The 17,432-nt window shown below is 46.9% G+C and overlaps 1 protein-coding gene across 1 annotated transcript in view; it reads left to right on the forward strand.

Moving 5' to 3' along the window:
- The first annotated feature begins 327 nt into the window (after positions 1–327).
- MARCHF9 (membrane associated ring-CH-type finger 9) overlaps positions 328–17,432 on the forward strand; it is a 262,551-nt gene continuing 245,446 nt past the window's right edge. Inside the window, exons 1-2 of the mRNA XM_075334479.1 lie at positions 328–652; positions 730–1,816. Of these exons, the coding sequence (XP_075190594.1) occupies positions 1,493–1,816 (324 nt within the window). The 5' untranslated portion in view covers positions 328–652; positions 730–1,492. The remainder of the gene's footprint in view (positions 653–729; positions 1,817–17,432) is intronic.

A 17,432-nucleotide genomic window follows, 5' to 3' on the forward strand; every position in this document is an offset into this window, starting at 1 on the left:
AAAATAATAATCAATGGGGCCCTCTGGTTTTTATTCCATAACGGATACAATGGATTTGTCTAATCCAAAAATGGAAGAAGCGGAATGTCCGATGGGTCATGTAACCAGAACCTTAGGCTTTTATATTGGAGGACTGGAATGAAGACCTGAGGCTACGGTCATTGGGGGATAATGGGGCGTCTTTGTAGGGTGGCTCGTTTATTATATGTAATAGTTTGGCCAAGACCACTTCAAGTCTGCCCAGAATTCATCCAAAACCAGAGGCTGAGCCCTTCCCCCACCATCGCCCCTTCCCCTCTATAGAGCCACCTATACTTTGGCTGACGGTGGCAGGCACCGGCGGGGCACACATGCTGAGGGCCGGCTCTATGCCGGTCACATCACCCGCCCCGCTCCTACGTGACCCGCACGTCAGGTCCTGAGCTCTCCCCCAGCCGCAGATGCGCAGCCCGGATCCTCCAGCAGCAGCGGCGGCTCCACACATGACACATCCACTCCACTGAAATGTTTTATTTAACATGCCATACCGGAAGAAGAAGCCATATTTATCCAGCCCTCACTTCATAGCCATCCATTGCTGCCGCGGCTCCGTGCAATAAGCAGCCAGCCCGTATTGTGAGTGTATGATGGAGCGGCCGGCAGCCGGTGCACGGTAAGCAGCAGCTCCTGCATGTGGGGTGTGTGCTATTATTGGGGTCACCCGCTCCCATCCATGTCTTGTTTGTGCAGTGACGATGCCCCCCAGCAGCTGCAGGGTGGACGCCGGGGCTGATGCGGCTCCCTGGACACCTCTGGATGGATGGACTCACACCAGGCTGGGGATGCTGAGAGCTGAGACAAAAGAGGAGCCCTGCGTGTTTCATCCACGGAAAAGAAAGAGGAAGCAAGGGGGAGGGAAGACATAGGAGGAAGCCCAGCACTCATCCAGATGGTCGCCTTCTCCTGTGGATTATAAGGATTCTTGTGTCTTTTCTCCTGCTTTGCTAGGATGGAGGGCTGCACTCCCCGCAGATAGGATGGGCACAGATCCCCCAATCTCCTCTTTCCCCATCCTGCATCCATGATAATTGCTTTTTCCTATATCCAGTAAACCCTCCTGCCTTCCACCCTTTACCTGCTGTCCACCCTTTACCTGCTGTCCACCCTTTACCTGCTGTCCACCCTTTTAGCCTTAAGGTTGCAGGTCCTCCCACCTCCTCCCTATCACTGCATGTTGGAATAATACAACTATTTTACAAGCCCTATTTCTGCTATGTATCTGTAGGGTCCAGATTATTTGCTTCCCTTTCCCCCTCCTTTTTCTATACATAAGGGTTGATGGATGCCTCCCCTTTAGATAGACAATCCTGAATTGCACTCACTTAACCCCATGCAGTTCAGTCCCCTGTCACAGGAGAGTGAGAAGCAGTCCACTGTCATTGGGTCACTTGGGACCTACGTCCATGCCGCTGTGCACTGGAACCCCCCAAACTCCTGGTCCACCGGCCGGTGAATGATGTTTAAATACCGGCTCCGTATGTTCTTCAATGAACTTAAGGTTCTGGTGCTGACCCGATCTGGGCGAAGTGAACCGGAGCCGGGCCACGCTATGCGAGGGCTTGGGGTTGGGGGCTGTGGATGGCCACCCTTTGCAGACTGCTCCTCCAGAGACGATGATGAGGAATACTATGGTTCTGATCCTAGACCCCGTAGCCTGGCACTGGAGGAGAAGGATGGAAGGCTTGGGGCTGCGCTGGACGCTGTGTCCCTGGGCAGCAGCATTGACAGTGGCATGAGGACCCCGCAGTGCAGAATCTGCTTCCAAGGCCCTGAGCAGGTGGGTCTTGTTTGTACTTGGGGTCATACTTAGTGCTTGAGATGAAGTCACCTAAGGTAAAGGGTCTCGTCTTGGGGGGAGAATGTGATTATTTGTTTTTCCTCCGTTTCACCAGGGCCGGTGTATCTGGGGAGCATCCAGTGCTATAGTCCATTGCTATTGGGCGCTGACGATTGTGGATTTTATGCACATGACTATATATATATATATATATATATATATATATATATATGTACCTTTCTATGCCTAAATATTTGACTATTTACTATAAAAGGACAATAGAATATTGAGGATGTGACAATAATGATGCTCATTTTATTAAAACATTCTGGTGTCTCCCTGCAAATGTGAACAAAGGGCTGTACAATGAGAATACGTTAGATTGCATAGGAAAGATGCTCCGACTGCCTCCGCTACATGAAGAAATGAGCAGGAGAATATATTTTGTCTGAGATGTCTTGGCTAGAGCTTATACTGGTCCTAGACACACTGATAATTTGGCTGATTAGGTCTTGTACCTACTCTGGTCGTCTGGACCATCAATCAGATCCTTTTATCAGATACGTTCACAATTTTTATTGTCATTAAGAGCCATTGATCAAGAATTGGGACTATATCAGTCGTTGTCATGATGTTTGCTCCAAACTATGATTTTTTTTATGGATTTATATGTAGATATCTGATTATATGTGCTTTGAGAAAATGAATAATGCCGACAGGACCATCTGATTGAGTCCAGATCTTTGTATGTATGGCCAGCATGTTCTTCATTGTGTCTGAAAGGTCTTCCTTAGTCCTTGGAAGTGAAGTAGTTGCTATAATGGATATTTTGATTTCTTCGTTTACTAGTATTATAAATAAGAATTGAATAAAGATGTCTTTGTAGCGTTGGTAAATTTGAATTTATGAGATGTGAAGACATCAACGTGGAATAGACCACCAAGACTCAAACTGTTGTTTGACTTGAGATGCGTAGGCCTAAGTCGAGGGTGAAAGGAACATGAAACTCCAGCAGCAAAACCCACTAAGTGATGCAAATAGTATGCAAAAATAGTCATCCTACAATAAATAAATATTCAGCAGTAATATTTTACAGGAATTGTAGAATTTTAAAATTTTACACCCATACATCTGATTGACAGGACTCGTAACCGGGTTAAAAATAGGAGAATAGTGGCCATGATCCGATTATTGTGAGACTGTGTCAGTATGAAGTAATATTGACCCAGCACTTCTAATCTTCCTTCCCTTTAAAATGCATTGGTCATAAACCATATCAACTTTAAAGAAGAATCCTGGCGTTTTCCATCTCTGCTCTCCCACCTAATTGTCTATGGCATTCTGGACTTCACTTATATATTTCACTCACTTCCCTGCAGTTCGGTTTTCTCTTTCTTCTTTTCGGTCACCATCTTGATTTCTAGATCTCATCCTGGATTTTTATTCTTCTATGCGTTCAATCCCATGATGGATCAGCAAAATCTCACATTGGGATGTAGAGTCAGTATCATCTCTGTCTGCTGTGCTAACGCTGTGATTATCCTCTCTATATTCTCCTAAAGAAGCTAATATAAGGATGAACAATTCCTCTTCTACATTATAACTGTGTGATTGGAGCTGTGTAATCATCATCGATATCTGTGATAGAAGTTTCCACCCTTCCCTGTTGAAAACATCATTGGTAAATTCCATGCAATTTTGTTTTAAGGACTTTAGTGACTGAGAGTGATCTCTAAGACAATAGAAAAGTATGTAATTCTATAGGTGGGGGGGTCACCATGAGATCACGTGACCTAATTGAAGCGAAGGATACTACAAACGATACCAGATAAAAAGGAATGACCAAGGTAATACCAGCCAAATTAATTATATACTGGGGGACTAGCTAACAATGAGTAATCATAACATCCAGTGTTACTTATAATATAAACATCTACGTGATGTTCCTAAAGATGTAAAACAGTAGATATCTAGAATTCAGAGTCCATTTCATGTTCTACTGACTTGGACAGCCAAGGTCTGCAGCAACAGCAACGCAGTCTGTGTTAATGATATTCCTACACTCAAAACCTAGTTTCCGTCTTTTTTGGGGTGTCCAGTAGATCCCATGTTTAAAGTTCACTTGTTTTAATGTTTACTGAGTGGTGCTCGGGTGTTGGTGGAGTCATCTAAGCTTCCTCTGAAGTCTGCAGTATTTCTATTTTACATTTGACCATATGAGCATTGATTCCTAGGCCCACCAACCAACCTGGCAACACATGCTGCTATATCACAATGTAGAGGATCTATATTTCATGTTACAATAATGAGATTGAATGTAGAGTTGTGCCTGGAAGACCATTGCAGGGACTTGAGCGCCATCAATACTTTTGGCCCCTTCATTCTGTTGATTGCGGAACGTAGACCATCCATGGCCCCAGCAATAGGGATAGGCCGAGGATATTACTAGTCATGTAATTTCCATGATATTTTAGTGCACTTCCATATCATATACAGTACTCTTGTTTTTTCTCCATTTGGGCCTGTATGCGCCCCCCCAAGGCCATAGAAGGGATTACATCCTCTCCAACGCCTATAACTGTGCCTGTATATTCATTGTACTTATTTTACATTTCTAGCCTAAAGGTTGAGCACATATATGACATAACCCGTTCAGGAGTTCACATGAAATACAAGTAACTAGAAGGAATGCAGCCGACCAGAAAGTGCACTGATCGTAGAAGGATATAACATGTAGTAGATCACATTTCTGTTTTCTCTTTCTAACACTATTTTTTTTTTTCAAATTGGTTTAGAGTAGACATATGTTTTTACTAAAAATGGTCATTTCTTAGCTCCGACACTAGTTTCTCTGCTGACTCCTCCTCGTTCTCATGATTTGGAAGAAAAGTTAGTTTCACAAGGCAACCTTCTTCCATTGCTTCATGGTACAATTCTTAGCGGGCTTTGCACACTACGACATCGCAGGTGCGATGTCGGTGGGGTCAAATCGAAAGTGACGCACATCCGGCATCGCAGTCGATATCGTAGTGTGCAAATCCTTTTTGATACGATTAATGAGCACAAAAGCATCGTTATCGTATGATCAGTGTAGGGTCCGACATTTCCATAATGCCGCTGCAGCGACAGGTACGATGTTGTTCCTCGTTCCTGCGGCAGCACACATCGCTGTGTATGAAGCCGCAGGAGCGAGGAACATCTCCTTACCTGCGTCCCGGCTGCAATGAGGAAGGATGGAGGTGGGCGGGATGTTTACGTCCCGCTCATGTCCGCCCCTTCGCTGCTATTGGCCACCTGCCGTGTGACGTCGCTATGACGCCGCATGACCCGCCCCCTTAGGAAGGAAGCGGGTCGCCAGCCACAGCAACGTCGCAGGGCAGGTGAGTGCATGTGAAGCAGCCGTAGCGATAATATTCGCTACGGCAGCAATCACAGGATATCGCACCTGTGACGGGGGCGGGTACTATCGCGCTCGGCATCGCAAGCATCGGCTTGCAATGTCGCAGCGTGCAAAATACCCCTAATGCTAACGTGCCCAATGTAGGCAATATCAAAGGTGGATATGAATCAGGCTGACCTGTCTGGTTGGCAGCTACGCTGACCCATATGCATCAAGCTTATATGTACCATGTATTCTAACTGCTTTCTACCATATCCAACATTGGGTTTTTTTCAGCAATCTTTGCTACAGTAGATCTTCTGTGAGATTAGACTTGATGGACTAGCCTTCCCTTCCCATAATGAGCCTTGGATGGGTTGTCCTTACTTCAGCTACTTTTGCCACCACAAAACCTGATCCACACTTAGCCAATTTTTTGTTACCAACACATGAAGTCAATAACTGACTGTTCACTTGCCGCCTTATATCTACCCTCTTGGCAGGTGTCATTGCCATGAAATTATCAAAGTTATTGAGTTCAACTGTTAGTATATTTAAAGTGAAAATGTCATCAGATTCATGCTGCCCGAAAGCCAAGCACCATGACTCAGACACTGACTGTATGATTGCACCCAGAAATGTCTTGTTCTGAAATGCCATGGTGTTTCTTAGTAAACATACTTTGAGCGCTGGACAAGGCACATAAGGAAAGATCTGTTGGTCATGGGGAGTGGGGCAAGGAGAAGCCGGCTGGTGACTACATCAGACTAGTCAGCCAAGACTCCTTTCCTGTCCGGCTTTTCAAAGATTGTTTACTGGTAGTGATGAGTGAGCACTACCATGCTCGAGTGCACAGTACTCATAACGAGGAGTTGGATGATCAGATGGGCGCGACTCAAGCACCTGAGTATAATGGAAGTCAATGGGGGAGATCAAGCATTTTTCTGGGAAATATTGCAGAAAAATGCTTGAGTTCCCCATTGACTTCCATTATACTTGGGTACTTGAGTCTCGCCCATCTGAGTATCCAACTGCTCTTATTGAATACCAAGCACCTGAGCATGGTAATGCTTGCTCCTCACTTATCATTAGGAAACACCGCAGCATTTCAAAGTAAAACATACCTGGCCACAATTGTGCAGTCAGTTTCTGGTTAACGGTTATTTTTTTGCCTAAAGGCCCCGTTATACGCAACGACATCGCTAACGAGATGTCGTCGATTGTTGACACGTCGTCCATTTACCAAATGTCGTTGCTGCTTTTGAACGCAGGTTGTTCGTCGTTCCTGAGGCAGCACACATCGCTACATGTGACACCCCAGGAACGACGAACAACACCGTACCTGTGCCCTCCGGCAACGAGGTGGGCGTGTCTTTCATGCGGCTCCTCTCCGCCTCTCCGCTTCTATTGGACGCCTGCCGTGTGATGTTGCTGTGACGCCGCACGAACCGCCCCCCTTAGAAATTAGGCTGTTCACCGGCCACAGCGACGTTGCTAGGCAGGTAAGTATGTGTGATGGGGACTAACGATATTGAGCGCCACAGGCAGCGATTTGCCCGTGACGCACAAATGACGGGGGTGCGTGCTTTCACCAGCGACATCGCTAGCAATGTCGCTATGTGTAAAGCCCCCTTTAGACTCTATTCACTTTGCATTTCTGCAGTGCACTAAGGTCGTCCATCTGGATCCAACAAAACATGATTGAGACAACCCCCAAATTGGCATAGGCTGCAATAACATTACTGGACTTCAAATGATCTCCATTTGTGCTTTCTTCTAAAAGTGTTCCTCATTTCAGATGCACAGAAAGGTAGCAAACAAACATCCTGTGCTCACTCGAAAAGAGTCCACTTAAATGCCTTTTATGTTTTTACAGCCTATGACCACTTCAAAGATTTGTCTAGATCACATTATTAGGGGGATTCAGGGGGAACCAGAGCGCACTGCAGAAATGCAGTGTGAACAGGGCATCATTGGTGGTCATGCATCTAGGGACAGCTGTAGATATTGTACATAATGAGACTCCATACACAGAGTACATTGCACTCATTACGGACATTGCAAAACCAAAGAAATGGGATGGAACACATGTTGGTATATGTGCAGTGGGAAGCTGGAAATTTACACTGTGGCCATCAACAAACATAACGTAGGATGAAAACAAAGTGAGCAAATATTAATAGTATATGTAAATTACATAGGGTACTTTGTTTACATTATTTTGATTAAAAAAAAGCATCTAAGCCATCCTACGGTGACATGGTGTACCCAATCAGGATTGATTCTACATCTTGTAGTTCACCTTACTTTGTGCCCGTAGGCCTCAAAGTAGACGAGGGCAGAGCAGGGCCCAGACCTGACAATACCCGCCCATGGAAAGCTGTAGAGACTACATATACAGCCGAAAAAGGGTTCATTTTGGAGCTGTACATTTAGTGTACTTAGTTTTCCAGTTTCATTAGTCATTGTCCTGTAGACTGAGCCCTCGAGGGCAAGGTCGTCTCTCCTTCTGGACCAGTCTTTGCCTTGTATTGTTTATGATTACTGTTCTTGTTTTTATTATGTGTACCCATTTTCACTTGTAAAGCACCATGGAATAAATGGCGCTATAATAAGAATTGTACATGGGCAGAGTTAAGGGGGCATTACACGCTACGATATCGTTAATGTTTTATCGTCGGGGTCACGTCGTTAGTGACACACATCTGGCATCATTAACGATATCTCAGCGTATGACACTTATGTGCGACCTAAAACGATCGCAAAAGTGGCAAAAATCATTTGCCGTGGAGAGGTCGTCTTAAAACAAAAAATCGTTCACCTCTCATTAGTGATGTTGTTCCTCATTCCTGCACAGATCGCTATGTGTGACACCGCAGGAGCGAGGAACATCTCCTTACCTGCCTACACCGGCTATGCAGAAGGAAGGAGGTGGGCGGGATGTTATGTCCCGCTCATCTCCGCCCCTCCACTTCTATTGGACGCCTGCCGTGTGACATCGCTGTGACGCCGAACGACCAGCCCCCTTAGAAAGGAGGCGGATTGACGGCCAGAGCGACGTCGCAGGGAAGGTAAGTCGTGTGAAGGGGGAGCGCGATTTTGTGCGCGACGGGCAGTGATTTGCCCATGTCGCACAAACGATGGGGGCGGGTATGCACGATAGCGATATTGTTACCGATATCGCTACCGTGTAAAGCCCCCTTTAGACTTTGTGCACAGGTTACTATTTGCAGCAGATTTTTCTGTTGCAAAAACCAGAATGCGTTGGCATAAAAAACACTTTATATAAAATACGCATGTTTTTGCCGTGCTTTTATTTCCATTTTTTGTTTATTTTTGCTTGCCTTTTTTGCCTTTCATTTGATCATTTGAGTGGGAGAAAAACACTGAAAGAACGGACATTGTGTCAATTTAAAAAAAAAACAAAAAAACGCTTTGAAAGTTCTGATCTGCAAAGAAAAAATGAGAAGCGTGTGCTGAAGATTTCAGAAATCGTCTTCACTTTCTTGGTACAGTAATGCACGGCATTTTTTTTTTCTGCCTCAAACGTGGGGAAAAAACAGTGTAAAAAACCTTTAAAGTGAACCTGTCACCGATTTTTCGGCATATAATCTGCGGCCACCACCACTGGGCTCTTATACAGTATTCTAACATGCTGTATATAAGAGCCCAGGCCGCTGTGTAGAACATAAAAAACACTTTATAATACTCACCTAACGGTCACGCTGCGGTGGAGTTGGGCCATATGGGCATCTCCGTTGTCCGGTGCCGGCGTCTTCTCTTTCGGCCATCTTCATCCTCCTTAGCCTGTGTGCATGATGCATCCTACGGCATACACACTCGCCGGTCCCGCGCAGGCGCACTACAATGCTTTATTCTGCCCTGCTCATGAAATGAAATGAAGAAAGCAAAGAGTAGAAGTAGAAGAACCGAAGACTGAGAGATGGGGAATGGTGGTAAGAAGTAGTGATGGCGAGCAGTACAGAGCTCGGTACTCGTAATGATGAGTGAACACTACGATGATCGGATGCTCCTTACTCGAGTTGAGCAGGTCAGACATCCGATATAACAGCTGGGTAATCCACCAATAAATAAATACGCCTAAAATATACCTTTTATTAATTATTCTTAAAAGAGAAAGAGACCAAACAAACATATATAGCGCAAATGCGCCTAAAAATTGTCACCAGCTGTGATATCCTATATCATTAACATTAGGAATATAATGTCACAGACAACAATAAATAGTAGGCAGTAGAATAGTCGGCAATAGATAACCCTCATAGACTATTGTGTGATAGGGAAATAAAAAGCAACAATCTCACCCGTCTTCAGTTCATTAGGAGTGAGTGTTCCTCAGCCGCAATAAGTGTAGGCAAACGGAGTTGCCACATTATATTGAGATCCTATGGCTTCCACGTGTATACCACGGATCCCCTCATAGACAACTCCGATGTCATATCAAAGAAACTTTTTTCCTCTTTCTCAACGCGTTTCAATTGATCATCAGGAGAATTAGAGAAGGATTGTGGTGTCTTTCATTGAAACCGGCATATCCGCCGCAGGGTTCAGACACACATCCAATGCCACATTAATATGTCCCTCATAGGACCGGCACATCAGCCACAAAGGTCCCGACACGTGGCAATTACTGGTACTACGCCAGGTCAGACATCCTAAAAGGGCAACTCGAGTTGGAAGTCAATGATTGGGAAGTTCAGCTCTCTACACACTTATAACCAGCCATATACAGAGCATTTCCGGGGCAGGGCGGGATTTTTTTTTTTTTTTTGGGGGGGACACTACATCCATTGTTTTTACCCCCAGTGAGAGCCACTCGGAGAATGCCAATGGCTCTCAGTGAGGTGCCGGCTCCCGTCATTCACTGAAGCAAGCTTGTACTTATGTCAAGACTGTGACACGGGTGATAGAAAGTCCTGTGGTTTCTAGCAATAGAAGGTCACAGCGTCTGGCTGCGCAAAATGCTCCCTGACTTTCTATTGTTCCTGCTGTCAGTATTCATTGGTATAGGTAGCTTTACTGCTGGATTTTCATCTCTCCCCCTTTTGGACCTAGGAGGATCTCGCCTTCCACCCACCTGCTGATCATCAGTATTCCTATGGTCCTTAAATACTCCCTTCTTCCCTGGATTGGTGCTGGTGATATTATTCAGTTAATTCAAGCTCTGGTGGTTTGTTCTCATCTGTAGTATCGTTGCTGAAGCTTTGATGAACTTCTGCCTGAGTCATCTGTGGATAAGTAGTTCATGCATTTTACCCCCGTGTGCCCCCCTTGTGTCTTCCTTTAGCGTTTATTGAGGCTGACGAAGAACTCATCCCACCAGTTCCCTTTTTAGGGTCCAAGACTAGAGCTACCTAAGGTCAGGTATCCAGTTCGGCGCATAGGTGCGGAATCTATCTAGGGTCTTGAGAGACCCAACAGACTAGCAGGGGTCCCCTTCCCTTACCTTTCGCCGCTCGCTTGGTACTTCCCCGTACCTAGCGTGACAGTTTTTGTGTTCAATGGTTCATGAATGACACATTTGAGCAACTGCGATACTTGGCCTAGCACCGAGCAATCCCGCGCACTCTGATACTCAGCAGAGTACCGAGCACGCCCACCTCTAGTAAGAAGGGTTATTTGTCAGCATCTATTAAGTTACTATGAAGCCTACAGGACAAGTCAATGGCTGCAGAGATAATGATTCCCCATATCTCAATTCACCCTTAGGACTCGTGCTGACAACCGTGTTTTTGGACCGATTGCTATCTGACAAAACATTGTATCGTACACGGACTAATGTTATTCAATGAGGCAATGCAGCCTCCGAGAATCGGATTGCACTTGGCCATTCAAGTCTATGGGCTACTTTACACGCTGCGACATCGCTAACGATTTATCGTCGGGGTCACGGTGTTTGTGATGCACATCCGGCGTCGTTAGCGACATCGCAGTGTGTGACACGTATGAGCGACCTTCAACGATCGCAAAACAGTTAAAAATCGTTGGTGTTGGAGAGGTCGTCGAAACACCAAATATCGTTGTCTGGTGAGTAGCGATGTTGTTCGTTGTTCCTGCGGCATCACACATCGATATGTGTGACACCGCAGGAGTGACGAACATCTCCTTACCTCCGACCACCGGCAATGAGGAAGGAAGGAGGTTGGCGGCATGTTCCAGCCGTTCATCTCCGCACCTCCTCTGCTATTGGACAGCTGCCGTCTGACGTCACTGTGACGCCGCACGAACCGCCCCCTTAGAAAGGAGGCGGTTCACCGGCAGCAGCGACGTTGCTAGGCAGGTAAGGCGTGTGACGGGTGTTAGCGATGTTGTGCGCCACGGGCAGCGATTTGCCCGTGACTCACAACCGACGGGGGCGGGTACGCTCGCTAGCGATATCGGTCCCGATATCGCAGCGTGTAAAGTACCCCTGTGGGTCTGTGAAAAAATCAGACCGCACTCAGGTGACATCTGAGTGCAGTCCGATTTTCACAGACTGACAGAATGGAAAAGATGGAGAAACATTTTTATCAATTCTTCTCCACATCCGAGAAAAACGGATCCCACTCTGATCAAACCCTGATGAAACTCTAAGAGTCTGATTATCGTAACCGCACTGTTTTACTCGAATGGAGAAAATACGGTCGTGTGAACCCAGCCTTAAAGAGGTGCAGCTTTCAAAGACACGAAAGTGAAGAATGCGCCAATGTGCTAGAGTGGGATACACATGAAGGGTTTTGTAGTGATGAGTGATGTGGCGCAGTGCCACCCGTAGGGTATGTGCACACTTTGAGTACTTGAAGCAGATTTTTCTACAGAAAAAAAAACTGAGTGTAATCAGGAAAATGGCTGCGCAAAATATTCACATTTTTTTCACGTTGTTTGCATTTTTTTCCTATTCAAATAAATAGGTGAAAAAAAAGTGGATTTTTGAAACATGCAAGGAAATAAAAATTGCAGCATGTACGTGATTTCAAAAATAACATTCACTTTATTGGTACTGTAAAACGCAACGTGTGAACAATCCCTTAGGGAGGCAGCAGAGAGGTTGGAGTTACTGGGTCGTCTACTACGTGAATACCAAATACATTGCCTCTTGGAAATTTTAAACTGAATCTGTCAGCAGGATTTCACCACTATTACAACTATTCATATGCGCATGTAGCTGTTTGAAAAATAAATCCAGCAATACTGGAAAAAGGACTGGCTCATGATTTATTTTTCCAAAGATAACACTAAGGACCAGGGGGCACTCACTCCAAGCGGAAGAAAGGCGATTCCAGCCGCTAAATAGGAAAGGGTTCTTTACAGTTAGAGCAGTCAGACTGTGGAAAGACTACGAAAGTATTCAGCCCCCTTGAATTTTTCAACCTTTTCCCACATTTCAGGCTTCAAACATAAAGATAAAAATTTTAATGTTATGGTGAAGAATCAACAACAAGTGGGCACAATTGTGAAGTTGAACAAAATTTATTGCTTATTTTAAACTTTTGTTTAAAAGAATAAACTGAAAATTGGGGCGTGCAATATTATTCGACCCCTTTACTTTCAGTGCAACAAACTCACTCCCGAAGTTCATTGAGGATCTCTGAATGATCCAATGTTGTCCTAAATGACTGATGATGATAAATATAAGCCACCTGTGTGTAATCTAGTCTCCGTATAAATGCACCTGCTCTGTGATAGTCTCAGTGTTCTGTTTAAAGAGCAGAGAGCATTATGAAGACCAAGGAACATAACAGGCAGGTCCGTGATACTGTTGTGGAGACATTTAAAGCCGTATTTGGTTACAAAAAGATTTCCAAAACTTTAAACATCCCAAGAAGCACTGTGCAAGGGATCATATTGAAATGCCACTGAAAATCTACCAAGATCCGGCCGTCCATCCAAACTTTCATCTCAAACAAGGAGAAGACTAATCAGAGATGCAGCCAAGAGGCCCATGATAACTCTGGATGAACTGCAGAGATCTACAGCTGAGGTGGGAGAATCTGTCCATAGGACAACAATCAGTCGTACACTGCACAAATCTGCCTTTTATGGGAGAGTGGCAAGGAGAAAGCCATTTCTCAAAGATATCCATAAAAAGTGTTGTTTAAAGTGTGCCACAAGCCACCTGGGAGACATCAAACATGTGGAATAAGGTGCTCTGGTCAGATGAAACCAAAATCGAACTATTTGGGCACAATGCTAAACGATATGTTTGGTGTAAAAGCAACACAGCTCATCACGCTGAACACACCATCCCCACTGTCAAACATGGTGGTGGCAGCATCATGGTTTAGGCCTGCTTTTCTTCAGCAGGGACAGGGAAGATGGTTAAAATTGATGGGAAGATGGATGGAGCCAAATACAGGACCATTCTTGAAGAAAACCTGTTGGAGTCTGTAAAAGACCTGAGACTGGGATGGAGATTTGTCTTCCAACAAGACAATGATCCCAAACATAAAGCAAAATCTACAATGGAATGGTTGACAAATAATCGTATCCAGGTGTTAGAATGACCAAGTCACAGTCCAGACCTGAATCCAGTTGAGAATCTGTGGAAAGAGCTGAAAACTGCTGTTCACAAACGCTCTCCATCCAACCTCACTCAGCTCCAGCTGTTTACAAAGGAAGAATGGGCAAGAATTTCAGTCTCTCGATGTGCAAAACTGATAGACACATACCCCAAGCGACTTGCAGCTGTAAACGTAGCAAAAGGTGGTGCTACAAAGTATTAACTGACAGGGGATGAATAATATTGCATGCGCCAATTCTCAGTTTATTATTTTTTACAAAAGTTTCAAATAATCAATACATTTTGTTCAACTTCACAATTGTGTCACTTGTTGTTGATTCTTCACCATAACATTAAAATTTTTATCTTTATGTTTGAAGCCTGAAATGTGGGGAAAGGTTGAAAAATTCAAAAGGGGCCGAATACTTTCGCAAGGCAATGTATACAGCTGTACCATAGCATATGTGAAAGATAGACCAGCAAATAGCAAAAAGCTAGTTATCTTTTGCCTATCCTAATGAAAATAATGTGTACGTGTAGCATCGGAGTTCAGGTCATTCGGACTATACACATCAATCAGTAAGTGATCTCTTTAGTGGATGCAAATTTCTCTAAATATTTAAGCAATCTGTCTTAGCAAATGAAACAGAAGTCTCAATGCAATATTTAAGAAGCCTTCTTGCTGTTGCAGCAATGATCGATAGTCATTTTACCATGCATTATTCTGCAGTAAATAGGCTTTATTCTCAAATCAACTGATGCAGCAAAACGAGGGTTGTAATGAAGCATTTATGTTGTTGTTGCTTTGTCCTCTGCTAATTGGGTACTATCGGATTAAGTGTATAAATTCTATATTTAGTTATAATGTCCTACTAGCAGCCAATATGGAAATGTACTGTGCCCTCCGCAATCATATCTGTAACCAGGGTCCTCGCCATTAAATTAGAAGTAATAGGACCGCTATACTGTGTGGTCGTGTGTCATGTCTTGATAATCTACAGACAGGAGACGGGGGAGGGGATGGACGGCAGTATGGCTGGATTCTCACAGCGCGTGAGTCACGTTGTTCTACTCCATATTGATTACAGAATGTATGCCAGAGATGGATCCGTAATATACTATCCGTAATATATCAGACCCCATCTGCCCCAAACTTCTAATAATGCTCGTCTGATTTCCAATAGAGTGTTCGAGATTTAAAGGGAACCCGTCACCAGATTTGGCGACTATAAGCTGTGGTCATCAACAGTGAGCTCTTATATACAGCGTTTCAGAATACCGTATATACGAGCCCAGGCCGCTCTGTAGAACATAAAAATCACTTTTATAATACTCACCTGGGGGGTGTCTGGTCCGATGGGTGTCGCTGCTCTCCGGTCCGATGGGTGTCGCAGCTCTCCAGTCCAGTGGTTTCGCTGCTCTCCGGTCTGATGGGCGTCGCTGCTCTCCAGTCCAATGGGCGTCGCTGCTCTCCGGTCTGATGGGCGTCGCTGCTCTCCGGTCCGATGGGTGTCGCTGCTCTCTGGTCCAATGGGTGTCGCTGCTCTCCGGTCCGATGGGTGTCGCTGCTCTCCGGTCCGATGGGTGTCGCAGCTCTCCAGTCCAGTGGTTTCGCTGCTCTCCGGTCTGATGGGCGTCGCTGCTCTCCAGTCCAATGGGCGTCGCTGCTCTCCGGTCTGATGGGCGTCGCTGCTCTCCGGTCCGATGGGTGTCGCTGCTCTCTGGTCCAATGGGTGTCGCTGCTCTCCGGTCCGATGGGTGTCGCTGCTCTCCGGTCCGATGGGTGTCGCAGCTCTCCAGTCCAGTGGTTTCGCTGCTCTCCGGTCTGATGGGCGTCGCTGCTCTCCAGTCCAATGGGCGTCGCTGCTCTCCGGTCTGATGGGCGTCGCTGCTCTCCGGTCCAATGGGTGTCGCTGCTCTCCGGTCCAATGGGTGTCGCTGCTCTCCAGTCCAATGGGTGTCGCTGCTCTCCAGTCCAATGGGTGTCGCTGCTCTCCAAGCCGATGGGTGTCGCTGCTCTACGGTCTGATAGGCGTCGCTGCTCTCCGGTCTGATGGGCGTCGCTGCTCTCCGGTTCGATGGGCGTCGCTGCTCTCCGGTCCGATGGGCGTCGCTGCTCTCCGGTCCGATGGGTGTCGCTGCTCTCCGGTCCGATGGGTGTCGCTGCTCTCCGGTCCGATGGGTGTCGCAGCTCTCCAGTCCAGTGGTTTCGCTGCTCTCCGGTCTGATGGGCGTCGCTGCTCTCCAGTCCAATGGGCGTCGCTGCTCTCCGGTCTGATGGGCGTCGCTGCTCTCCGGTCCGATGGGTGTCGCTGCTCTCCGGTCCAATGGGTGTCGCTGCTCTCCAGTCCAATGGGTGTCGCTGCTCTCCAGTCCAATGGGTGTCGCTGCTCTCCAAGCCGATGGGCGTCGCTGCTCTACGGTCTGATAGGCGTCGCTGCTCTCCGGTCTGATGGGCGTCGCTGCTCTCCGGTCTGATGGGCGTCGCTGCTCTCCGGTCTGATGGGCGTCGCTGCTCTCCGGTTCGATGGGCTTCGCTGCTCTCCGGTCCGATGGGCGTCGCTGCTCTCCGGTTCGATGGGTGTCGCTGCTCTCCGGTCCGATGGGTGTCGCTGCTCTCCGGTCCGATGGGTGTCGCTGCTCTCCGGTCCGATGGGTGTCGCTGCTCTCCGGTCCGATGGGTGTCGCTGCTCTCCGGTCCGATGGGTGTCGCTGCTCTCCGGTCCAATGGGTGTCGCTGCTCTCCAGTCCAATGGCGCTGCTCTCCAAGCCGATGGGCGTGACTGCTCTCCGGTCCGATGGGCATCACTGCTCTCGGTCCGATCGGTGTCGCTGCTCTCGGTCCGATCGGTGTCGCTGCTCTCGGTCTGATGGGGGTCGCTGCTCTCGGTCTGATGGGGGTCGCTGCTCTCCGGTCCAATGGGCGTCGCTGCTCTCCAAGCCGATGGGCGTCACTGCTCTCCGGTCCGATGGGCATCGCTGCTCTCGGTCCGATCGGTGTCGCTGCTCTCGGTCCGATGGGGGTCACTGCTCTCCGGTCCAATGGGTGTCGCTGCTCTCCGGTCCGGCGACTCCTCTCTGTGGTCTGGCACCTCCTCTCTGCGGCGATCGCCATCTTCCTTCTACCCAGCCCAGTATGGATGACACGTCTTATGTCATCCACACAAGCTGGCATTGTGGTCCTGCGCAGGCATATATTGATCTGTCCTGCTCAGGGCAGATCAAAGTATTGTAGTTCACCTTTTCTCACGCCAGTGCATTACAGTACTTTGATCTGCCTTGATCAGGGCAGATCATTATATGACCACAATGCCAACGCGTATGGATGACATAAGACGCGTCATCCATGCTGGGCTGGGTAAAAGGAGGATGGCAATTGCTGGAAGAGGAGGCGCGGACCGGAGAGCAGTGACACCAATCGGACCAGACCGACCTCTAGGTGAGTATTATAAAAGTGATTTTTACGTTCTACAGAGCGGCCTAAGTTCTTATATACAGTATTTTGGAATTCTGTATATAAGGACTAAAGGGGGCTTTACACGCTACGACATCGCTAATGCGAACTCGTTGGGGTCACAGAATTGGTGACGCACATCCGGCCGCATTAGCGATGCCGTTGCGTGTGACACCGATGAGCGATTTTGCATCGTTGCAAAAACGTGCAAAATCGCTCATCGGTGACATGGGGGTCCATTCTCAAAGATCGTTACTGCAGCAGTAACGAGGTTGTTCCTCGT

Source organism: Anomaloglossus baeobatrachus, chromosome 2 (genome assembly GCF_048569485.1).
Source record: "Anomaloglossus baeobatrachus isolate aAnoBae1 chromosome 2, aAnoBae1.hap1, whole genome shotgun sequence".
Classification (NCBI taxonomy): Eukaryota; Metazoa; Chordata; class Amphibia; order Anura; family Aromobatidae; genus Anomaloglossus; species Anomaloglossus baeobatrachus.